Source organism: Anabrus simplex, chromosome 11 (assembly GCF_040414725.1).
Source record: "Anabrus simplex isolate iqAnaSimp1 chromosome 11, ASM4041472v1, whole genome shotgun sequence".
Classification (NCBI taxonomy): Eukaryota; Metazoa; Arthropoda; class Insecta; order Orthoptera; family Tettigoniidae; genus Anabrus; species Anabrus simplex.
Window position 1 is genome coordinate 59,164,595 of NC_090275.1, and position 25,968 is coordinate 59,190,562.

At 38.8% G+C, this 25,968-nt stretch overlaps 1 protein-coding gene across 1 annotated transcript in view; it reads right to left on the reverse strand.

The window, feature by feature from the left end:
- Positions 1 to 1,298: 1,298 nt before the first annotated feature.
- The window catches only part of LOC136883460 (acyl-CoA:lysophosphatidylglycerol acyltransferase 1), a 279,435-nt gene continuing 254,765 nt past the window's right edge, over positions 1,299 to 25,968 (reverse strand). Inside the window, exons 5-9 of the mRNA XM_067155772.2 lie at positions 21,607 to 21,743; positions 19,298 to 19,446; positions 11,219 to 11,370; positions 9,665 to 9,940; positions 1,299 to 5,351 (exon numbers count right to left, since the gene is read on the reverse strand). Coding sequence (XP_067011873.1) covers positions 9,695 to 9,940; positions 11,219 to 11,370; positions 19,298 to 19,446; positions 21,607 to 21,743 — 684 coding nt within the window. The 3' untranslated portion in view covers positions 1,299 to 5,351; positions 9,665 to 9,694. The remainder of the gene's footprint in view (positions 5,352 to 9,664; positions 9,941 to 11,218; positions 11,371 to 19,297; positions 19,447 to 21,606; positions 21,744 to 25,968) is intronic.

A 25,968-nucleotide genomic window follows, 5' to 3' on the forward strand; every position in this document is an offset into this window, starting at 1 on the left:
TGGAAATCTTGTACCACGTAAATTAGGTCTACATCGACTTTTAAAGGTTATGTTGAACCCGAAAACATGGTTTTGAATGTACTGTAAGTATTGATTCTCAAAAGTTCTCAAATGCATTATATTCAATTCTGACCGTTGCTAATCCTATCAAATTGGAAAGAGAGGAAAAAAAATCAACACTTCAGAAATTATGTTTCTTCATGACCATGAGGTCATCTGGAATGCGGGCTCGCAGCACATCTCAGTACGAGTTGGAAATGATACAAACATTTAAATGTAACGTGCGCAAATAAAACGACTGCGGTTTTCGGAATTTCAACACGAAAACGTAAAATTCCCAGTCGTACATTAGGACCAAAACAGTAATAGGCAATCCCAAGACCTCCCCTGGCTTTCTTTTTTTAACGTAAGGTGCAACATCTGTTGTGGTCTCGATAACATAATCGTGTAAGATAATATTAAAATACTAAATTTGTGTTAAGAAGGAGCAGTTTCGATTCCTGCCTGAAATCCCAGTTACTCTACAGCGTCCTGAGGAAAGTGCCAAAAACCTGTTTGGCAGTACGATCGAAAAAAAAAGTAAAAATATAAACATCTAACCCCGGACATAATGTGGACATTTTATAAGTGCGAACATTTGACAAAACTCGGTCTGTCTTCAAGCCGAGCTGTCGAAATGTGCTGTGTCTCCTTACAACTGTTGTGGCCACTCTCTGCTTTATGATTTCCGAGATTCTCTGAAGAATACCACCCGAATGCGATGCTAAGATGGTCCCTTATGCAAGTTCACCGCTGATCACTTTTCCAGTACAGTACAGTACTTGCTCTAATTAGCGCAATGACGGGGCGTTAACGCCAAGAGCCATCCTTTCGTGAGATACAGTTTATTAAAAATCAATTGATCGAGGATTTAGCATTGATAGGACTGAAATTTCTGGACGGTTGATCCGGGAAATAGTTTCTTCCAGGAACAGATAATGCAGGATTTTTACAACGTGATTTAATTTAGTGTTGGCTACTGAATGTATGATTCAAAGCAGTGTATCGATTAATTCAAGTGTCCGAGTAAATCGATTCACAGGAACGGCGAGCTCACGGCACATGATTCAGCTTACTCCCAGCAGACAGTGCTGAGTAACGCACTCACTGGACGTTGACAGGAAGCCGAGCTTCCACTGCAGCGAGACAGTGAATCATAGCACATCGAAAGAATCGTGAACGAGCACGGCTCAGTGAGACACAAGATACACACGGCTCCTTATCAGCACACTGGAGCTTCCGCTGCAGCAAGACATACAGTGAGCCATGGCACACCGAAGAATCGTACGCAGTCGCGGATCAGTGAGACACACACACGGTTCATTATCGGTAAACTGGACATTGGCGGGGAGCCGAACTTCCTCTAAAGCAATACATACAGAGCCATGGTACACTGAAAGAATCGTATGCTATAATGGACTCTCGAGCTCAGCTCATTTGAGAATAATACCCACTTGCATTCACTGTCCTCTTCTTACAGGGAGGTTTAAATAATAGATGGATTTATCTGCAGTGTTAAAAAGGTAGTCAAAACGTTAATTCTGAAGTAGCTAGTAAGTAGGTAGGCTATTAGTTTAATGAATCTTAGTATTATAACTTAGTTGACATTTGACAATTAAACTCGACTCTAGCCTGCCCTATGACTATTAGTCACGCTCATGACCACTCAAAAGTACCAGTTTTATATTGGGAAGAACGGCTCAGTATTCTCTCAGTTCATGTCAGATCGTTGCACAAGACTTCAAGCATATGTGGACAGTAAGTGAGCCGACTGACGCAATAACTTAACGAACAGTATGTTGAATCAGGAAACCAGCGGGCTACTGTACATCTCGGGTAGCCTACACAAAATATGACGATTTAAAAAAATCCTATGATTAAAAATAAATTTCAAAAATGACTGAGCGAGTTGGATGTGCGGTTAGTATCGCATAGCTATGCGCCTGCATTCGGGGGATGGTAGGTTCGAATCCCACCGTCGGCAGCCGTTAAGATGGTTTTCTGTAGTTTCCCCATTTTCACACCAGGAAATGCTGGGACTGTACCTTAATTAAGGCCATGGCTGCTATTAGAGTGACTAGCATTTTTTTCTAAGAAAGGAGTTCATAGTATGAAGACCAGATGGCAGCAGTGAGCACTGAATGCTGTTGCTGTTGTCTTACCAGTTCATACTACACAGATGCAGTAGGAGCGGTAACTTAAGTGCCGTGAATCGGATCACTATCGATTCAGTAACGCGAACGGAATCCAATGAATCGATTCAGTAAAATGATTTGAATGTCCCATCACTAATTTAATTACGATGCTCGCGGGACCACGTAATTTGAACACATATTCTGGGAAAAAGTAGTTTCCGGGAACGGATAATCGAGGTTCCACTGTGGTAGGACCAGCAGCGAGTGAGACAATAGCCCCGGTGAACTGTTGAGACTCCTGATAAGCAAGCTCCTTACAAGAAGCTGGATAACAATGGAGAAGGCACCCCAAATGACCTGGAAGTGGAAACTGTGAGAATCCTCTGCTGGTCTACATGAAGAGCAAAGCTGGCAAGAATCGGTCAGTCTTGAGTCAGTTTTGGGTCATTCGGGAGTATAGCAGCGAGGAGAGTTGAGAAGAAGAATTGTTTATTGAATGACTTTGTGCTGTGAGAGGCTGTGTTGAAGAGCAGAAGTTCAACGATGTGTGCAAATGTAAAATGTGTGATGTGGAAAAATGGAACGAGATTGAATCTGTACATAACTATAAATGGTAGTTTAATCAATTTAGTCTAAGAGTAAAACACGCTATCTCCCTGTGTAGCCATTTTAGTTTCAAGGATCCTGACAACCTGCCACAATATTCTAAAAATATTTGGCCTGATAATGAGTTTATATGAACATTTTGTAATTCCACCACCTCCCTTTCATATAATAGTTTTAATTCTTTATTTCAAGAGTAACAATTTGGAAAAACTCTACCACACTGTCAATTGTCTATAAAATTGTTTCCAAAGTACCACCACATGCAGACCAAATTTGCCCTAGAGAAGTATCTTGATATTGCACGTGATCTTGAAAGCGACAAGAAGATTATTGTTAATTTTGAGGTAGCTAATTTACAACGGTCCACAATGAAGTTTGATTCAATTTTTTCTTCTTGTAAAATACATAAAGAATGTGCTTGGAATCAGTAACCTCTTTCTAAAGTGACACTGATTTCAGTCTTTTGCTCTTTTCTTTATTTTTATTTTTTTTTGCTTGTTTCTCCTTTAGTAAACTGAATTCTAAATCATCTGTAAATGTACTGCAGTCTTCTACATGAATAAAAAGTTGAAAAGTTCAAGAGTAAATCAGAAAAAGACAATATTTTTACTAGAGTTAAATGCTAACAAAAATTTATATATACTGTATACCTAATGTTATATATTTCAACAAAATTACTTTGTTTTTCACACATCTTCCATAAAATTCATTCACAGTAAAACGTATTCATACACAAGTCCGGCCACTAAGTTTTTCACGGCACAGTAATATGGTCCATGATGTAAGTTTAGATAACCTAAGTCTTCAAATGTATTTTCATTCATGTGTATGTATTTTGTTTTATTACAAGACAAGACACACACTTGCCAAAAAACAATGTTCATTCCCTTTAATATTAATGAAAGACTTTTTCCAGTATTCCACTTAAATATTATTTCAACATTTTTACATACGAAACCCCTTCCCCCTCTCAATCTTCTGTTTCCAAACAAAGTATAACCCAAATTCATTGTCATACTTCATATTTTCAGGAAAAATGCAAACTTGAGTAAAAACTGAATGTATTACTGCAGCCTCAAAGAAACACTACTTGCCAAGAATATGCACGGACTTAATACACACACGTATTCAAGAAGACATCACACAGGTATATTTCTTTTATCATATAATGCTACATGCATGACGAATGGATTTTTAAGGTAGAATTCTTGAATACCACTACTTGTGTGAGACATTTCTTACTGCAAAAATTCCTCAATCCTCCATACATTTACAGTACAATTAAAGTCTACAGTTTATATTCTTTTTTAACCAAGCACGTAAACTGTCAATGTTACAAACCTCTACTTAATAATCCTTAGAGCTTATTAAAATAACATCATAACATAGCATTTTTATTTTGGTCTAAATTTTCTCAGGAACTTGGAGAAAAACAAATTTACTGTATTCCACACAATGGAAAGAACAGCAGAGATGTTTTCATTTATCATGAATACCATATTTTCTCAAAATACCCTGCACATATATTTATGAAAAAAGTAGCAAGGTCCATTTGCTTACTACTGTCAAAGTTATTAAAGCCAGTAAATATTGCCCAGGAGGTGGTTTGAACAACTGGGCCTTGACTGGTTTTCATTTTAAGATATAGAATGCAAGGGACTGCCTTCTTCAGAAAATGCAGAGAAGTACAGAAAAAAGTTCAAATGACAACACTAATTATACCAAGACTTAACATGCTTTTAGTTTATTAAATATTATGGCAAGACATTTTAATAAAATCAGCTATAATGGTGGGTCATTTTTATAACTTCAGGACATGGAATTCCTTGAGCTACAGATGGCAGTGACAAAGAAATGTTAGATAAATAGCCTACCATTCTTATAATACAATATCTTTATAAAAGCATTACTCTTTCATCTTAGAAATGAGGAACTGCTTGAGGTGCAGGTTTTCTTTTGAGAAAATATAGTGTACGAATGACAAACTTCGATTGATACAATAATCCAAGTACAAAATTTGTGCATGTCGGATAGGTGGGCGTGACAGGAAACAGACAAGACTAAATTGTTTCCACAACAGTATCGTGAAATGTTCTCGATGGAGACGTACAATTACAACAAGAATGGTCGAAAGGACAGAAACAATGCAACTACCATCATCTGTTTAACAGACGACCTAAAAAAGAGGAGCCCTGAGCCAAATCTCGAAACCTTCTCATACTTCTTACTCAATAATTATACAAGTGATCTTTTTTTTCCCTTTTTCTTTTAAAACTTGTGTGTAAACACATGTATAGAGCAAAAAGTGACTAAACTCATTAAAATTCTGTTAAAAAGCTAAGCATAACTTTTTCACCAGCAGTTTTATATTGTTTTCTTAAAAAATAGTGATTGATATTACGGACAGGATTGGTTATTTGATTTGATATTTCTCACTCTTCTCTTCCACTGCTCCTCTCTCCCCTACTTGAGATTTTCGGATCGGAACTGCAGGGGTTGTGCTGCTGCTTCGCCTCACATCACCTCGGGAGGGGGAGAGACAGTTCAGCGGTTACGGTCTCCCCCACTGTTCTGTAACAGGAAATTTCAGCTACATGAATCTCCTACAAACAGAACAAAATTCTATAAATTCAAATGCTTAGAGAAACTGGCAATCATCAATGACAAATGAAAATTAAATGAGATTCTAAATTGCTTGAGGCATTTTGTTCTTTTAGGCCTTCTTAAGATCTATATTTCTTACAGGGAACTCAAAACCAAAACAATACAGTGGCCAATTATCCATTATTTAATGCTGATGTCCACTATGTATGGATTTATTTATTATTCACAAATTGGCCAACTATCCCTTATACATTCTGGAGTTTATTCAATATTTTGACTGATCCAGTAGGTTTTCATTAGCTCGTTGCGTCGAGCACAGCGTTCATCTGACCACTTTGCACCAGTTGTCCACTTCTCATCCTGGAAAGTCCCAAAAGTCATGATGCTTGTTCTGAAAAGGCCTCATTTGTGCGAGTCATCTGGCCGTAGGTCCATTCCTTTGACGTCTTTCTTGCTGTTAATGTACGAGGGAACTGGTGTTTTTGGTTTTCAGATCCATCTGTCCGTCCGTCCGAAGTGACCACAGAAGCGAGCCCTCCATTTGTGCATTGTGTCCATGATCTACTCTATCTTAGAGTAGGCTTCTTGTCTAGATTTTCTTATGTACATCCCGTTTTTGTAGTTTGGACCTAGTAAGTTGTGGAGAATCTTTCTCTCTTTTTGCTCTAGCTTAGCAAGTGCACGTTTCTGAGAAAGGATAAAGCATTTTGATGCAGAGAGAGATACAGGCTTGAGGATAGTGTTGTAATGATTGATTTTGGTATTTACAGAATAGCACCTTTTGTTATATATGTTCTGGGTAGTTTGGAAAGCTATATCCGGTTTTATTTTTGCTCTAGCTGCTAAGGTCTCTGTATCTAGTCCATTTAAATGGATTCCCTCACCAAGGTATTTAAACCTATGCACATGGTTTATTGTTCCATATTTGGTGTTCAGTTGGGTTGTGTTGTGTTGTCTTTGGTGTTTGACAATTCTTCCATCTTTTCATTTTCATCCGCAAGGCTGTTGGTTCTGCTACCTCTTTCAGCACATTCTGCTGAAGTTTCAACATTTTCTGTCATTGTTGCTATATCATTCACAAAAGCTAAGCTGTTTATTTATATTCCATTCTTCTTCATCTCGTTCCTCAATGGTCCGAACAAATTTCTACCTTGTAGTATATGATGCCACTCGTGGGAACAATAACAACAAGAAAGGAAAATCTTGGTCCCAATATGCATAGGAGTGTGGATGAAAAGGTAAGCCTGTATTCGACAGTCAAATTAATAATAATAATAATAATAATAATAATAATAATAATAATAATAATAATAATAATGTTATTTGCTTTAAGTCTCACAAGCTACTTTTACAGTTTTCGGAGACGCCCAGGTGCCGGACTTTAGTCCTGCAGGAGTTGTTTTATGTGCCAGTAAATCTACAGACACAAGGCTGACATATTTGAGCACCTTCAAATACCACCGGACAGAGCCAGGATTGAACCTACCAAGATGGTGTCAGAAGGCCAGCGCCTCAAAAGTCCGAGTCACTCAGCCCGGCGACAGTCAAACTGAAACGGGTGATAGTGGGTCCACAACCGATTATATTGAGATAGGGAACCAATGGTCGGAAATGCATATTTATTGTGCTATGTACATACACAGCAGACACCGCATAACAACAACGTAGTTCATAGTAATTGTTCAAAGTGACGACCGCCAGTCTCAACGAATGCATGCATGGCAACAGTGCATGAAGTTCTTTCGCACTCTCTCAAAGATCCCTGGTGTCTGCTGTACCAGAAGACAGGCAGCTCGGACCCTAGCAAGCAGGTCTTCATCCGTTTCTATGGGGGTTTCATACACTGATGACTTGGCGTAACCCCAGAGGAAAACATCCAGAGGTGTGAGATCTGACAATCGCACTGGCCATGTGACAGGACCTTCCCTTCCAATCGAACGATGAGAGTACGTGCTGTTCAGGTGCTTGCGGACATTAAAATCGAAGTGGACTGGTGCACCGTCATGTTGAACCCACATCATTTTGCTGACAAGGGGTACAGTCTCCAGGAACTGTGGCAGCACATCTCGAAGGAACACCGGGTAATGTGGACCAATCAAACGGGGAGGCAGTATTATAGGTCCTATTACGTGATCCTGGACAATGCCCGCCCATATATTGACAGAGAATTGTTGTTGGTGGCAACCGATGTGGGTGGCGTGGGGATTGTCCTCACTCCAGACATGGCTGTTGCGCTTGTTGAAAACACCATCACAGGTGAATGAGGCCTCATCCATGAACAATAAAAACTGTACAAAGCTTGGCACTGCGATCGATAATCCACTGACAGAAGTAAACGCGGGGCTCAAAATCGGTTGGTCCCAGTGCTTGCACACATTCTTTATGATAGGGGTATAATACCTGTTCTGTCAGTATTCGCCACACTGTATCCTTCGAAGTGTGCGTTGTATGGGCAAGTTGACGGAAGCTTATTGCTGCTGAGTAGTTGGCCACATGATCCAACACCATTTCCTCAAATTCTGGTGTTCGGACATGTCTTTGGAGGGAACCTTGGCCGGCTTTCTGTGCGTGAACGACCTCATCTCTTGTAAGTTGGTATCCATGGAGATAAACTTCTTCCAATTAGGATGACGCCTGTTCGTGCTGCTTGACGGGCACTACATCTTGCTGCACCAATGCAATGGACAACTGACACCAGGGATAGTGATGTCTGTGCGGCACAGGTTAATGTTCAAAAACAATAAGGGCGATCTTTAATTCACCTATTCAATACATTAATTTCCACTTATAGTGGCTACATAAACATACTGTCAGTTAAATGGGACATGTTTCGCCCTCAATTTAGGGCATCTTCAGCCTAAAAGCAATCTTCAAGAGTACACCTTATATTAACATCGAAGCTAAAAGTTTAGCCAGTTACTAAAATTCAGTACATAAAAATGTGAGAAATGATACATTATACAAACATGTTGATAGAAACACTGTCAATGATTAAACCATAAAAATATTTTGTAAGAGACTAAAACTTATTCTGTTACAAATTTCTAATTAAAGTGGTTCATAAAAAATTGTTAGTGGAAAACCAGTGTGACAATGATACAATGCCAACAACATGAGGGCGTGAAAAACAAGCACTAAAATGAATGTCATGAATACAACATGTTCAAGGTTGCTGATGAAATCATGAGCATAATGTGAAACTGAAGCATCAGTTGAATTATTGCAGAAGGGGCCCTTAGCACCAGTAGGCAATAATATTGTCAGGAAATGTCAGTAGATACTAGAAAATGTTCTCTATAAGAGAAGGAAAGGAAAGATTAAGAAGTTGAACGCAAGGAGAGAATTCTGTTTACGATGTTAGGAACAGATGAGGACTTACATGTTTGTTGATAGCTGTTATTTGCTACCTACTGTTGCGTTGGTAGCTGCCCTTTTGTTGGCTCTGAGACTCGTATTATAACTGTGCTGCAGAGGCGGTAGTGAACTTGGAGGGGAAGGAATGGGGGAGCGTGGAAGGGAGGAGAGGATGGGTGGAGTCAACTGTGATGAGGCTGACAAAGGGGCGGTGTTATCTGTTTTGCTAGAAGTAGGCCTAATATCCGTAGGTATGGGTGGAGCACTAGAGTATGTAGAATTAAATATATTAGGTATCCTGAATTTATTTGAACTAACTGTCTTTATTAATTTCGGCGTTAATTCATGTAACATGCTTTTTCTGTCCGTGATGTCATTAAGATTCTGTTCCTTATTATACGTCTGGTCTAAATAGATATATAAACTTTCTAATTCATTCAACATTCTACCTTTTTCTATGTTTCTAATTATTGCTAGGTCTTTCTATATGGATTTGAATCGGCGACCAATTTCCCTCATATGCAAGCTCATCGCTGAGTATTTCCTATGTTTTTCCGCATTAACATATTCCATGTATCTTGTCATAAAACTTCTGCCAGTCTGTCCAACAAATGAAAAATTACACTGTGTACACTTGAGTCTGTATACTCCTGATCCCAAATAACGATTTCTGTCATAATTAACTTTTTTATGATTAAAGAATATGGATTGGTTAGTAATAGTAGTCCTAAAAGCTATATTGATGTAACATGAAAATTATTTCTCACTTAAGTACTTATCAACAACAAAATACTAGATATTCCGATAAATTAGATTATTAACATTCAGAATGCATTCAACACAATATTGAAATTCTTGAAACAGATACACATGAAGAAAATCTATGATTCATTTAAACCTTTGATCTAGGGGGAGAATTTACTTACCTTCAACCTAATCTCTATTGGTGTGTACACTCAGTACCAGAAGTATGACACAACATAGGATAGCAGCTGAAAGTGAATGTAGGTTGACGTGATGAAGAAGAGGTGCAGGATGGCAAACCGTAAGCAGTCCTGCGACACTTCTGTAGGAGGTATAGGTGACGAGGAAAACTCATGGCAGGGGAACTGGCCAGTCTTATAGTATGCATCTAGCATTCTCTCCTTCTCCGCAAAGCGGTCGTACAACCACTTGGCCATGGCTTCATGATCACGTGGAACCTGAGAACACAACGGAAAGAAAGATTCATTCAACTCATTGTTCCATATTCTACTAGTGTTTCCAAATAAAGAAATGAACGGGTTATTATGTCCAAACATATGTTCAAGTAAGGCACACTGTGGAAAAGAGGAAAAAAACTGTTGAAGCGTTCATAATACAAGCAAAAACAAAGTCTTCAAATGTGATAAAAAAATGAATGTAGTTCTACAATTTAAATATTTTGGAGAAATCATCACACACAACTTAAATGAGAAAGAAATATGAATAAAATAAGCCCAATTTCTAACCTGGTCAACTTATAATAAGAAATGCCTGTCAACAGACACCAAGATCAAACACTATAAAACTGTAATTCTCCCAGAAGCCACTTATGCTTGTGAAACCCTGGTCCAACTTAAAAACGAAAGAACTGATCAGCTCCTCAAAACTGAAAGAAGAATCATCAGAACTAGCAGTTTTTCCCTTTCAAAAATATTGCCTAAAATTTTTGTGAATAATTTTGAAAATTATCATACCCCATAATATACGTTCATAACAAATAATAATACATGTACATTTCAGCGATAAATAATATTTGAACCAACATATTTTTTTTTTTTTTTTTTAATGTTGGAATAAGGAGGTTAACATACACTAGAAAAATTATGTAACATTATTGTGCAAATAGCATCAGTGGATTGGAATGTATTAATGTAGTTTTAATAGCTCTTGCTAACAATGATATACAACCAATATAGCACGACTTTCATTCATTGATTCATTCATTCATCCACATGGTGTGTTTTCACCCTATCTTCTAGAGTTCCATTTAGGTGGAGAGCATTCAACTCATTCAATTACTTATTCATTCATCGTTCATTGATTGATTGATTGATTGATTGATTGATTCATTCATTCATTCATTCATTCATACAGCCGTTCAGTTAATTAAGGATAAAATTGTCCAGACTAGCGACAGAAATAAATACTTGCACTAACATGAATTAATAGGGGTAAAATACATGTTGTTCTAGATTAATTAACAATGTTAACACCTAGGAGAAAAATAAAATCTTAGAAACTACAATTCAGAGATCGGGTGTAATTAGTGAGTAGGCATAACTGTAATATTTAAGGTAGTAATAAATAAATTAATTGTAACAAAATCATGCAGGTATCAAAATAACTTTAACTGCAATAAATGATTACTCTCTCCCTAGTTCCTGGCAATCCAGAACAAGGGATGGGAGTATTCTATTCCAATAATGTTATACAAGTGGTAAGTTACAAGTACTAACCTCAGTGCAACGAAACAACCTGTAAAAGAGAAATGTCTTGCAAGGCTTCCTATAGCCAGTGACAATTGCTCCCAGGTCTAGAGGTTTGCCTTCGGGATAAGCTATTGTGATGTCCAGCACCCAACTTAGCTCATCGCTACAGGCTTCTGCAGCTACACATGTAAACAGAAGCGAGCAAATCAGATAGAGATGTGCCACTTTCAACAAATACATTCATACAAAACTCCTTATGAATGAGGAAAATGTGGAGTATAAGTACTTTAGAAGTAACACTGTTATGATATTCTGCTGATTTCAAAATCATATATGATGCATTACTTTCTGACACAAAACTTGCTCGGCTGAAAGTCCCTGAATAAAAGCACAACCAAAAGTAAGGAGCACATTATCTAGAGATTTCTATCAATCCACATGAAACAATATTTTTGTATGGTTCCTGCAAATTGCTATCTTAATAATGTTAGTTGTTAATCATTATACCAATGAAGCAATTTCAGAAACAATCCATTGTAATAAAATGTATCTTGACCTTAAATAGTTCTCAGAAAGTGATGGTTTAGTCCCTGCAAATGTTAGCAGACATGGCTGATGACCCATGGATGGTAATTTCTATGAATCAATGGAAGCAAGAATTACATAACCTTTAAAAAGAGTCAGTCCTTCCAGTTATTTTCTGGATGTAAAGTAGGTATGGCCTCTGTTCAACATAAGTCAATTAAGTTTAGAAACATAATTAGCAGCATTTAAAGGTTTGGATGATGGACAGCAATTGAAAAAGCAAATACAAAATTTTGCAGTCTAGGTAATGGTGGTGATTACTGTTTTATGAGGAAGTACAACTAGGCAACCATCCTCTATTAACATTTAAGCAGAAGGAAAATGGAAGAGGTTTGACACTTTGAAGAATAATGGTACTGACAAAAAGAAAAGGAAGGGCCATGAAGGGTATCAAAATGAAAAACTCTATAGGCCTCACAAGCCTAATACCATAGACATCAGAAAAGAACAAGAGATGACTGAGTAAGGTTGGACAGGAAAGATGAAGATGAGGAGGCTGACACAAGTGGAAGCAACGCCAGATTCAGCTAGAGGACAGTGGTCGCCAACCCACACTCCCTGAGTCAGAGCCCCTGGTTCCGCTTTTAGTCAGGCAGGAGAAACCATGAATGTATTCTACTGCTCTCCCCCCCCACAGGTGGTTTTGCAATCTACAGTTGGAACATTTAGAAAGGCTGGGACAAATAGAACAAATGCAGTGTGCTGTAAGTTCCCTTGAGAGTGCTACGAAGGAATACTTAATTGCTTTAGTATCTTTAGACACTATTGAGAGAAAAAAAAAGTTACTGACTTTTTCTGCCAAAACAGACCAGACAAGTCCATAGCATTTTATTTCAGAGCCAGTGACTAAAGCACTATTTTTTATTATGTAGTTCCACCAACAAAAACTTTGATCCATCCTCTTGGTCCACTCTGGCCAAAAAATTGTTTTAAATAAACATAAGAAGGCCAAGGGAGCTGCTTTTCTTGCCACTGGCAAGATCTACAACTAAAAAATAACCTTGACTACAGGATGTACTCTTATCAGGTGACCTCCAAGGAACCATTAAAAACATGAATTGTATAACTGATATGCAACATGAAGCGGTCAATGATCTTAGAGCTATCACTAGAAGTCATCAACAACAATAATAATTAGTTGGAGTTATTAATAGAAATAGTGGAGTTATTAAATCAATACTGCACAAAACAGAGCTAAAGATAATACAACACAACCAGCATCATTGGTCGAGTGGTAAGCGTGTACCTATGTAATCATAACCTGCCTGTACTAAAACGCAACTTATTAGTGAGAACAGGAAATCAAAATTTATGTGAAAGTTGCCTTTGTGGCATAAATGAACAAGAAGTAACAGAAGAATGACAAGCAATAACCGAACTGACTGGACCTCCATCCCTCTTATATTCATAATGGTATTTGAACTAAATAATTTTTCAATCTTATCAATGTTATTGGTTTTAAATCCAACACATTAGTTTTCTCCAATAAAAGTGAGAAAAGGTATGTTTCCGTCAGGGAGACTGCCATTAAAAGTTTGTTTTCCTGTAAACATGGAACTTGTTTTTGGCACATTTCATAAAAATGCACCTATAGAAGACAATGTATAACTGAAATGGTGTATGGCTTTTAGTGCCGGGAGTGTTCGAGGACACGTTCAACACATTATTAATTATTTTATGAATGTATCATGTGGCTGGCGATGTCTGAGGACATGTTTGGCTTGCCTGGTGCAGGTCTTTCTACAGTTGATGCCCACGGGCGACCTGTACATCTGTATGTGGGATGACGATGATAAAAGAGGTAGGGAGAGGGTGAAACACTGTTCTGACACATAGCCTACTCCTGTCAAGTAAATACTATCTGACTTCCCTCGGTCAACTCTTGTTCTCTTCTGAACCCGACGGTATTAGGTTTGCGAATGTAGGGAGTCGTTCATTTTTACGCACTTTGTGGCCCTTGTCTTTCTTTGGCCGATATCTTAATATTTCGCAAAGTGTCGGATCCCTTCCATTTCTCTCTCTGATTAGTGGTTGCCTAGTTGTACTTCCTCTTAAAACAATAATCACAATCACCACCACCTGTCAAGTAACACCAAGGAGTCTGCTCAACATTTAATGTCTCCATCCGATGGTCGAATCACCATCAAAAGTATCATATGCCCTCACTCCATATAAACACTGCGGAGAAGTTTGCAATTGCAATTGAATACAGGCTTTTAGTACGCAATCTAGTGATTAGAAATTGTATAACACTACCTGTCAGCCAACATTCTGACGGTAGAACCATGCTATGTGACGGTGATTCCCCCTCTCCATCCCCATACCCCTAACTGGACTTGAATTGTCTGACTACAGTGTCAGACCATGGATGATGCTTAAAATATCATGACCACAAAGCAAGATACATTGCTATTAGTATTGCAATGAAACACTTTTACAATGATTGGTAACTTATTACTGGTTATTAAATCACTCCCTTCTGGAAAAATGGATTTATTTTATAGACACCTTTCCTGAACGCAGTATCCCAAATAAAATATGAAGACTCTCATTCTGACCTGTATATAATTTTCTCTGATCTGTTAATTCAGGTCACTTCCACAGAAAAAAAAAAATCGAATGCAACATATTGCTGAAATGACCACTGCAATAAAGCCCTTTTCACACTTATATTACAATCTGCTATTGCAGGTTTTCGGAGATGATGAGGTGCTGAAATTTTGTCCTTCACGATTCTTTTACATACCAGTAAATTTAATGACACACGACTGAACGTATCTGAGCGCCTTCAAATACCATTGAACTCTCTTCTTTTTCTTCAGTATTTGTCCCTCCTGGTGGTGGAGTCCACTACATGGATACATTATCTCCATTTAGTTCTGTCCCGGGCCATGTCAGGGTGGAGACTGACGCTCTTCAGATCTTTGTGAAGAGTGTCAGCCCACCGCTGTTTTGGTCTCCTCCCGACGACTTCTTTAACACGTAAACCATCTTCGTGGTAGTATTAACCCCTGTCCTTAGTACACGCCCAAGTCATCGTTACAGCCCTGCCTTGGCGGATACAAACTGTATGGCAGTGTGGATAATTTTGCTTGATAATGTCAAAATTACGTTTATTGATTTTGACTCAGGTATACTCTTAGTTTTGCTTGAAATTAGGCGACCCTTAACGATGGTATGAGAGAATGGTGATGAGACCATAAAGCTGTAAATCTGACCCGATCCTAACTGGCTCCTGCCCGCAATTAATGGAAGGAAGGAAGAAATGTCAATTCGTTGGTAGTTGTCGCAAGAGAAAATCTCTCATAAACATGTGACTGTAGGGGTTCTGGTGCCAGGTATCAGGCCTTTTGTATTGTGTTAACAATCTATCAGTTTCAATACCTAGGGTGTAATATACTGTAGTTAAATATTTACAATATCAGCGGATAACAATTCGCAGATGTGGATAACCATTCGCGGATGCGGATGAAGGAAGTGCGGATGCGGATATTATTTTGTATATCCGCGCAGGGTTCTAGTCATCGTAGACGACTCCCGTGCATTTTGTCTTGAATCTGTGAAACACCAAATCTCTCCTTGATGGATTCAGTGGAGATACGATCCAGTTCAGTGACGCCAGCTGCCCAACTCAGCATCTTCGCTTTCATGATGCCCAGTCAACGCACTGTCTCAGTCATGTTCGGCCAACATTCGCAACCATACAGTGCGACAGGTCGGATGACAGTACAACAGATTTCTGATTTTCGATTATCTTTCATCCGAATGGAAATTTTAAGTTCCCATGGAGGGAATTTGATATTTTTCCACCAATAGAGCATATCAAAATCAGATCAAAAATTTATTTAGAGTCTAGTGTCAGACCTAAGACGAAATGCTGGTTAATAGAGCAAACGCCTGAAAAGCTATACATCTATCTTTCATCCTCCGATCACAAGTGACGCCGGTCATTGCTCGCCATTTCATTCCGGCTGCAGATATCCTTGCACTGACCTCTTCGACAAGTAGGGCATCACAAATGATTGTAGAGCCAAGATACTTGAATCTTGTCACTTGCAGCAAGTCCCCACCGTCTACATCAGGGCCTCTCAAACGCTCAAAATCTCACGCGTGCACACTGAGGCGCAGAGACTCCATGCACTGTGCATCGTTCCGACTCTACTCAACTCGGCTTGACTCGGATAGCGTAGTGTGCTGAGAGCGACGAAGCGTTCGGTGATAAACAGCTTGTTTATCAGTGAAATAGATAAGCGCAAGACAACAATATAATAATGGAGCAACCTGCTTCAAAGAAAGCAAAGACTTCCGAAAGTCCATTTCAATCGAACTGGGAACTTTCGTATTTATTTGTCAGTCGTGACGATAAAGCCAAATGCTTAATCTGTGGGACAATAATTATGTGATAAGTTAATCAAAAAGATCTATTTTTCAATACAAAGGCTTTGCTCAAATTCTACGAGAAATTTTCGAAGGAAGATTTTCCTAAGCTGCATCGAGAAGCAGCTAAGATTATTTCTATGCATATATGAAAGGTATTTTTTCCTCCTTTTACTTGTATGAAAACTAAATTGCGTGCGAGTAGGCCTATTTCTGATTGTAATTTAAAGAAGGCTCTCAAATTGCTGTCAGCCGGTCCCTTGTTGCAGGCATAACTGGTATCATTGCAAAGATAAAGGAAAAGAAGAGCTAGAGAAGATAAACTGTCTGCTCAAACCAAATTGAAAGAAGAGTGTTTTAACACCGGTAACGTCCCATACTACATTGTCACCGCTCACTGCACATAAACATTTCGCAGTGAGGGGAGGATCAGCGGGGAAGGTGGAGAAGGCGAAGACAGGCAGAACGGGTGAGACAGGTGTAGGGGAAGTGGAGTGGGAGTTTCCACTCTGGTCAACCTAGTGAAGTCGTCTCCTGAACCTTGCGCCCGTTCACTGCACGGCGCATGCACCCTGAGAGGCCCTGGTCTTCATGAATGGTTCCGATTGCTTGTGGATTTGACATCTTCTTTTTTACTGAGATGCAGGCCATATTGCACCAGCCGATCGCTCCTTTCTTGAGTTTGCCATTGCAGATCAACTTGAGTCTCAGAGAGCAATATGTCTGCGTAGAGAAGGGTCCATGGCAAAGGACGGTGAAGGTCTGCTGTTACAGTGTCCATCAACAGAATGAACAAGAGTGGTAATTGCACTGAACCTTGGTGAACGCCGATGGTGATGGGAAAGTCGCTGGATGCTCCTGTCGCAGCCTGAATGTACTCTATGGGTCTACATAAAGCAACTGCACACAGTTGACAAGGTATTCTGTTATGCCATATGAGGTCACGCGGTGCGTGATCCTTCTCAGGGTCCAGGAAAGCTAGATGGATCAGCTTGTTCTTCAAGATATTTTTTAACCAAGAGCTGTACAGCATAGACTGCCAAAATTCTTCACAAATCCAACTTGCTTTCTGTAAAGCTCAATAATCTCACAAATCCTTTTATCAAGAACACGTTCAAAAACCATCACTGCACAACACAAAAGTCGGATCAGGCAGTAATCAGCACATTCAGATGGGTTCCCATTCTTTTTGAAGATGGGTACAGTGATGCTCCAATGCCAATAGGTCGGTGTTCGAATAAGCCTGGCCTGAACCTGATGCTCGAGCTACTCAGCCCAGCATTTTATTCGTCGATGTTCATATCTCCTGTTTAATATTTGATGCAACTCTGACCCAAGAACCCAGGATTAACTTGGAAAGTTATTCTAACAGACTTCAAAGAAGGAACTATTTTGGTGATCTTGGTTTTGGAGTCCAGATTCATTTCCGGTTATATAAGTGCTTAGAGTGCACTACATACTTTGGTATGGGCTAGAGCTAGTTTGTTAGATTGAAAAGTAATTTTAATCTTTTGCTTTGATGATATGGAAGTGACCGAAGTATGAGCAACAATAGTAACAACATCCCTTGAGCAGCCTATCCTTGTGATAAATGAAGAGAAAGTACATGTTGTACAATCGGTTGTTGTAAACATTCCAGTGGGCTTTGCAGACTAACCGCTCAAGCCGGTTCGACGTGTACGTGTACGGACCTAGAAAACATAAGTCAGGAGCAGTGTGACATATACCTGTACGGACTAGGCTAGCGATGATTTAGATGTACATGTACGTGTCATCTGTTGGTTGTCAACGTAAACTTTTAGCACGGCTCGCAGCACAGTGTATCATTCTATGCAGGGGAGCATCTTCTACTGTAATGCAGCACTCTGTTGGCGTAAAAAGAATTTGTTTCGTCAATGTCGATCGTTGTAAACAACATGGCGGCGTCCTCGCATAGTCTGTATTTATCTAATGCAGCTCTCGAACATGCATTAGGTGAAAGTAGTGATGAAAATAATCCAAATGATAATGAAAGCGTTAGTGATGATGATTATACACAGTAGGAAATTACGCGTGATGTACGTAATGATAGCGATATAAGTGAATGCTCACCCGAGTGGTCATGGACACCTGATGATACGAATTTTATTTCAACAAGAAGGTAATTAGGCATTTTATTACCTTGCATGCCACCTTTTCGTATGTAGATACAACATCTGCTTTTGCTAGTTGCTTTACATCACACCGACAGAGATGGGTCTTATGAAGACGATGGGATAGGGAAGGAAGCAGCCGTGGCCTTAATTAAGGTACAGCCCCAGCATTTGCCTGGTGTGAAAATGGGAAACCACGGAAAACCATCTTCAGGGCGTCCGACAGTAGGGTTCGAACCCACTATCTTCCAGATCAAGCTCACAGCCAACTCACATGGTACAACATCTGCATGATATGAACTGCATATCCACTTATTTTGAACAAAATTAGACAAGTCGTTTAGAAGTTATAGCAATGTTTGTGACAGCATGTAAAATTGTGATATTTTTCTAAAATTTATTACCGCTGTAGGGTAAAACTTGGTGAACTATAAATACCGGCTTGAAGGGCTAATGTGTAATAGCCCTCAGCAGGTCGCCCATGAGCGTCAAATAGAAAGCCCTGCACCAGGCAAGCCAAACATGTCCTTGGAACTCCTGGCACTAAAACCCATACCATAAATTAAAAAAATTAAAACATGCTCTGAAAAAGGTTTCTAATAGTATGTTTTTTTATTGCAAATGATAAATTTCATATTGGTTCCATACTAATTTATAATTTCTTAAAAGAGTATTTACGGGTCCACCTTTCCATTGTATGTTTTTATGTTGGTAGAAGTTGAATATGGTAACTACGGTATCAAAGTTCCACATGCCACATTATTTCAAAGAATACAATTCCTTTCCAGAATGACACAGAAGGTTAAAAAAAAGTTTTAAAAAACGCCTAGCAACACTAAATCCAGTACCAGTATATCCAAGTGAGTGCAAACAATATCCTGGATCTACAATGGAACTGTTGGTGCCATTATTAAACTGTATTATTGTTTGGACAGACAAAACAACCACCCACTAAAGGATGGACACAAAATTTGAAAGCCATTTACAATTAAACTGTAAATTATAAACCTACCTTCTATAGCTGACCTCATGTCAGCAGCATTGTTGTTACCCATTATTGAAGCTGATACTGGGCCTACAACATCCACAATTGTTTGCAAAGCTCCAACACGAGGCAAGGAGACATGCTGCAAAACAGGCAAGTTATTCTTCATGGCAAACCTGTAACATGATTAAGTAAATAAATAAAAAACAAATAAATTAGATCAGCCTTTCCATTAAGTACAGTACTATTGACAATATTCAGTATCTAAATCCACTATGAGCATTACATAATTACTTAATAATTGTTACCAATTCATCACAGGAAGTATTAACATTTTGTCAGAAGGAAATGGATGATAAATCATTCCGTTTTACTCTGGACTACTAGATGGCAGAGTAAACTGAATCTCTCTTTGGTGTCCATGGATCAATTTTAATGAATTTTGTTGGGGTAAACACCAAATGTGTTGTCAGATATATGTATATGTTATTACAATCTGTTTTACGGCGCACCGACACAGATAGTTCTTATGTTGAAGATGGGAGAGGAAAGGGCTAGGACTGGGAAGAAAGCAGTTGTAGCCTTAATTAAGGTACAGCATTTATCAGGTGTGAAAATGGGAAACCCTGGAAAACCATCTTCAGGACTGTCGACAGTGGGGTTCAAATGCAAGCTGATAGCTAACATGAACCAAACCACACAGCCACTTGCTCGGTAGAGATCTTTTACGTGCTGGTATGGGAGCGTCGAATGGACTTCTTTCCGCCCTTCAAAAATCACACTACTACTGCTGTGTTTGGACCCGCTGTCTCGGAATCTGGAGGCCGACACTCTACCACTGATCCACAGAGGGAGCTAATAGTACAACAATTTATTCACATCAAATTTTTGCCTCACACTTAATTTTTTATCTTGGATAATAGATATATAAAAGTCGAAAGTAGGTTCGGTTCCATGTCTGTGTGAAAATGGCTTGACAGATTTTGTTGAAGCAAGCTATTTTAAGTTTAGGGATAGTAGGTCTGATTAGGATACAGTGGCATAGCAATATTTTTAAGGGAACAAAACAGGAAATGTCATATTTCTTTGTTAAAATTCGCCGTATCGTCATTAAAAAAGTTGCATACAATATAATTTCCAATATTTTAAGGATTTATACACTTTTACCTTATGAACAACAACAACAACAGAGATTTTTTTTTTTTTTTTTACAAACTTCCAAATGTCTCCAGAAATTTTTGTTCAATCAAAAACCTGTACACAACAAAAGTTATAAAAACTACAATTTCCAATGTATAATACATTTTTACAGCTCGGGTTATAACAAATTTAGGCTATTCACGAATTCAGATTTTTAGTGCAAACGCCGAACATTGCTGACATGGAAAAATTGTCTATTGTCATGATAAGTTAAATGGCGATGATGGCCGTCGTTGCCGTGATGCTTTTTATTAGGTGCAAAACGACGTGGTCATCACATCATACTAATCTGAAATATGAAGATCATTACAATCAAAATGAGAAGGAAAACATGAAAACAAGAAGAAAAATAGGATAGGGAGTTGTAAAAGAAGGTGGAGGTGATTATTGTTTTAAGAGGAAGTTCAACTGGATGATCATCCTTTATTAACACTAATCAGAGGGGAAAAAAAATGGAAGGGGTCCGACACTTCGAAAAATGAAGGTATCAACCAAAGAAAGACAAGGCCCACGAAGAACGTGAAGAAAATGAAAGACTCCCTAGGCCTCCACACGTAATACCGTTGGGATCGGAAAAGAACAAGAGTTGACCAAGGAAGGCCCGACAGGATAAATGGAAGCGAGGTGCCTGGCACAAGTACAAACAATGCCACGACTCAGCTAAGAGCCCCGTAATCGCCAACCAATCTGGGTTAGCAGGAGCCCTTGGGGCTCCTTTTAGTCGCCTTTTACAACAAGCGAGGGATTACCGTGGGTGATATTCTACCGCCTCCAGGCGGATTATAAAAGCAGGAGGTAACGAAAGATTCATATGGCCTTGTATGCCCTAATATCATCGAACCGAAAGAAAACCAAATATGATGGCGTACAATGTTTTACGGCCTTAAAACTGTTCAACAATAACATTATACTGACTTGTTTGAGGTGAGCTGTGTCACTTCGGCTACCACTCGTCTTCGCTAAGTGGCATAAATGCTGCATAAAAACTAACTCATCAACGACGGGTTTAATATCTACAATGAGATAAAATTAATGTTTACTGTTAGAACGTACAATTCATATCTATTTTTCGACCTGGACTACTTTTCCTTTAGAGAAAAATATGTGAAGTTATAATGAAAATGTTGGAAACTCACTGTTGGCTCGTTTCTCTCCTCTTCCTGAGGAATCCTCCCTCTGGGAAAAGCACCATCCATTTACGACGAAGAGGGATGTACGATGCGCGCAGGTGCTTCACTAGCGCCTGCAATGATTCTCCTCGCCTGTCTTTACCCTGCAACGAAACAATAATTAAATAGTAATTTATTAAAACACTTCAATGTGTGAATCATCTGTAATCAACACCAGACATGGATTACGATGCTAAAATGTAATACAAAATAATCATACAGACCTCTCTTTTCTTTCTTCCTTGGGTAATGGTTGCAGTTGTTGCTTGTCTTAATGGTGAAGGATTTTTAAAATGTGGGTAAATGAAAAACTAAGAGAAACTAGATCAGAAACCTTAAGAAGAAGCCTGACATCAGCTGGGATTCTCCTGTATCCAGTGCACACCCAAAATGTATAAGCCCCTAGAAAACAATGTCCAGTCTGCAATGGTGCACTGAATGTCTTGGCTAGAAGAAAAATGGCAGAATATTGTGTTTTCCAACGAATTCATCCTTGTCTGACAGTATGATTAGCGGTGTCATCAGGACTGAATTTGCAAAGGAATAACATGTGAACGTAAGGGCTTACGATCTATAATGCCTTCAGATACGACAGAAAAATCACCTCTAGTGCAAAACTATACCATCCCTACGAAATGTTCATGATATCAATGCCATTCTGAGATAGTATTATATCCTAGTAGCCTATTCCTCGTGCCACATTTTAGCAAGGCAATCAATGCCTGACCGCAAGTTGTAGCGACCACATCTGACCTCTTAAGGGTAATGAGCGAAATGGCCACTGGGGTGAACCTAATGAAGTGCAACTTCACCTATTTATAAATAGGCCTATTTACTTAAAAATGTTGTTCCAATTAATTTTTAAAATTTTCATTACCACTGTCGAAATATCTGTATTGGTAATACGTTACATCTTAGCGCTTTTCTTTTGGAAAAGGCTGGTGGAGGTAGGAAGAGGGTGTAAACGAGTCCACTATATAGTAACATTGTTAGAACTTCTGCTTGCCTTTCGCCTGCAGGCTGAAACTCATTCTAGAACAGTCTCAAAGATTGCAGCGTGGCAACTGCTCTACCGATTACAACACCCTGCCCAGTACCTAAGTCGTCTACAGACGATTCCGATTGCCGACATCGAATAGATCGACTTCTAGAAACAGGCTGACAGGAGGGATAAATCCCCACACGACCGCCCGAGTTGCTCCATTCGGCAACGTCAGAGTGCCTGTATGGCGCGCCCCACTGATGAGACGCGCCTAGTTAAGTCACCTTGTTTTTGTTTGTTTTTTCTTGCTACTTGTTTAACGTCGCACTGACACGTCGAAGGTTTTTGGCGACGGAAGGATGGGAAAGAGTTAGGATTGGGAAGGTAGCGTGCGTTGCCTTAATTAATTGGGGCTGTGCCTGAAAAGAGCTGCATCGCCTCGGGACGAGGATAAGAGTTTTTTACTACTACTACTATTATTATTATTATTATTATTATTATTATTATTATTATTATTATTATTATTATTATTATTATTATTATTATTATTCACCGTTAGGACCACTAAGGACGGCGAGATCTCAACTATTGGTCTTCTTGTGGGCCCACCAGGTTTTCATCCTTTCGGAGTGTGCTTTCTTCCATGCATCAGAATGGACATGCTTCAGTCGAATTGGGACTTCTTGGCGAACCTGTCTTAAGTTTGTGTTTGAATGGTGTTTGGAGTTGAATGTTTGTTTCTGAGATTCCATACTTTAAAAGATCCCGATCGATCTCCACGAACCAAGGAGAAATCGTTTTGAGACTTCTGAAGTAGGATAACAAACGTTTACAGATTCTTTCAACTGGCAATCAGAAGAGGTGAGCGTAGAAAGTTATCCATCTTTTCCGGATTACGCTTGATATATTTTCGATGTGGGTATATATTCCTAAGTTGCTGCGAAGTATGTAAACACCATCTTTGAGGTTGGGACCAAGAATTCTTCGGATAATCCTCCTTTCCTTAATTGTCAGTTTTTCAAGCAGGCCATGTATTCGAAGCGTCAAACATGCTGCTGTATATAATGTTTCAGGTCTAATTACAGTTTGATAATGTCAATTTTTTGCATTTCGAGAGGCGGACTTTTTGTTATATACAGTGAGTCAAAATGAAACTCATACACTAGAGGGAAGCTTGTTTATTTCAATTTAACAAAAAATATAAACATCACTTTATTTTGGTCTTGGTTCTGATGTAACAAATACACATTTCTCTACTAAGGTACAGAGTAAATCAACTCTTATTTCTTATACTTACAAAGAAAATTAATACATTATTTTTAAACATGCATGAAACAGGTCAAAGTAAAACTCATACACCTTCAAGTAGTTCCTGAGCGATTTCTAATAACACAATGTTTTTAACAGTCAATACTTTGTAGGACATCCTTTAGCACTCTTCACGGCTCTCAAACGGTTAGGCATAGATTCTGCCAACTTTTAACAATAAGATGGATCTGTTTTCTTCCATTCTTCACTTAAAGTCATTTTCAGATCATCTTTGTCCGAAATCTGGTATTTTCTTATCACTACTTCCAAGTAATGCCAACATTTTCTATCACATTTAAGTCTGGTGACTACGGAGGTGTCTCGAGTACGTTTGGGCAATTATATAGCAGCCACATCCGTACTTTATGAACTTTGTGCTTCGGGTCGTTATCTTGGTAATACTTAAATCGATCAAGTATTCCACGCTTTTGAGCACTAGGTCGTATATGTTTTTTCAGTATATTTAGATACACATGTTGATCCATGGTCCCATCAATAAAAGTCAACTCTCTTGGTCCACTATCTGACATTCACCCCCAGACAGTTCACTACCTCCACCATGTTTGTGGACGTAGATTGCTAGATTTCAACTCCTCATTTGGTTTCCTCCAGACATTAACCTCTTCATCTGATCCGAGGAGATTGCATTTGCTTTCATCTGCAAAAATAGCGGTCTTCCAGAAGTCAAAATCTTTTTCTATGTACTCCTTAACGAAGCTCAACCTTTTCTTCCCATTAATTTTGGTAACAAATGGTTTTTCCTAGTTATTCGTCCATGTCTGTTACTTTTTCTTAGGATAAATCGAATAGTTTCCGGATGTGTTCTCTTGTTGGTATGTTCCTCAGCCATCACAGCCAGTTTCGGAGCACTAATCGCTGGATTTTCCTTCACTTGTCTTACTATCCAACGTTCCTCCCTGAGGTTATAAATTTTTCTCCTACTCACTTTGTCTTTATTTTCAATGCTGCGTGTACTTTTATATTTATTTATAACGCACTGTACAGTTGCACGACTCCTGTTTGCAAGTCTACAAATTTCTCGGAATGATTTTCCTCTCTTATGGTGAAAAAAATCCTCAGTTCTCTTCTACTTCACAACTCTCCACAACAAACTGAATGTCGTGTCGAAACACAAACACACAGCATTTGTACTGCCCCCGTATCTGCTCATGTAGGACTGTGTGAGTTTCATTTTGACGTGCCCCAGCAACATATAGACAAAGAGTCTGTTATATCTTGCTAAGCTAACGGATACGCTAACTACCCTGGGGTGACTTAATAATTCAAGACATACCTTTATTGTTCCACACATAAAATGCGAACATAAATTGTTGTCCACAATCCTGTTCATAAACACATACTAGTTACAGTGGTGTATGAGTTTCACTTTGACTCACTGTACATAGGTTCTGAGTGAGTCGGAAGGCTGTTTCAAACTTGTTGACAAGTGTTAAGACGGCGAACTTCTCAGAACTGTTGGATTCAACTCATTCACCAAGATACTTTAATCTTTCCACTTTCAGGATTCTACCATGGTAGTCAGAAGATGTGGTAGAGCATGTATGATGTTAGAAATTGGGTTTTGGTATAGGAGATTTTGAGGCCAGTCTTAACTGCGCATTCATGCAGGTAATTGATTTGTTGAGTAGCTATTGTATTGTAATTATTATTATTAATTATTATTATTATTATTATTATTATTATTAATATTAATTATATTATATTAATATTATATTAATAATAATTATTAATAATAATAATAATAATAATATTTAAAATTATTTTCGAATACGGTAAACACGCATTATAACTTCAACTGACAATCTTGTGAGGACCATGGAAAATATGTAGTAAGGTGATTAACCCAAGCGGCTCTTTAGTCGCGGACGGTAAACAAGAGTTCATGTCGATTCTAGAACAGTCTCAAAGATTGCAGCGTGGCAACTTGCTGTGCCTTGTTAGCTCGACTTAGAGCTAAAAGAATGTGAAAAATCACGCGAGCAATGACGTATGAATAGCTGCACGGCTGCATACTATCA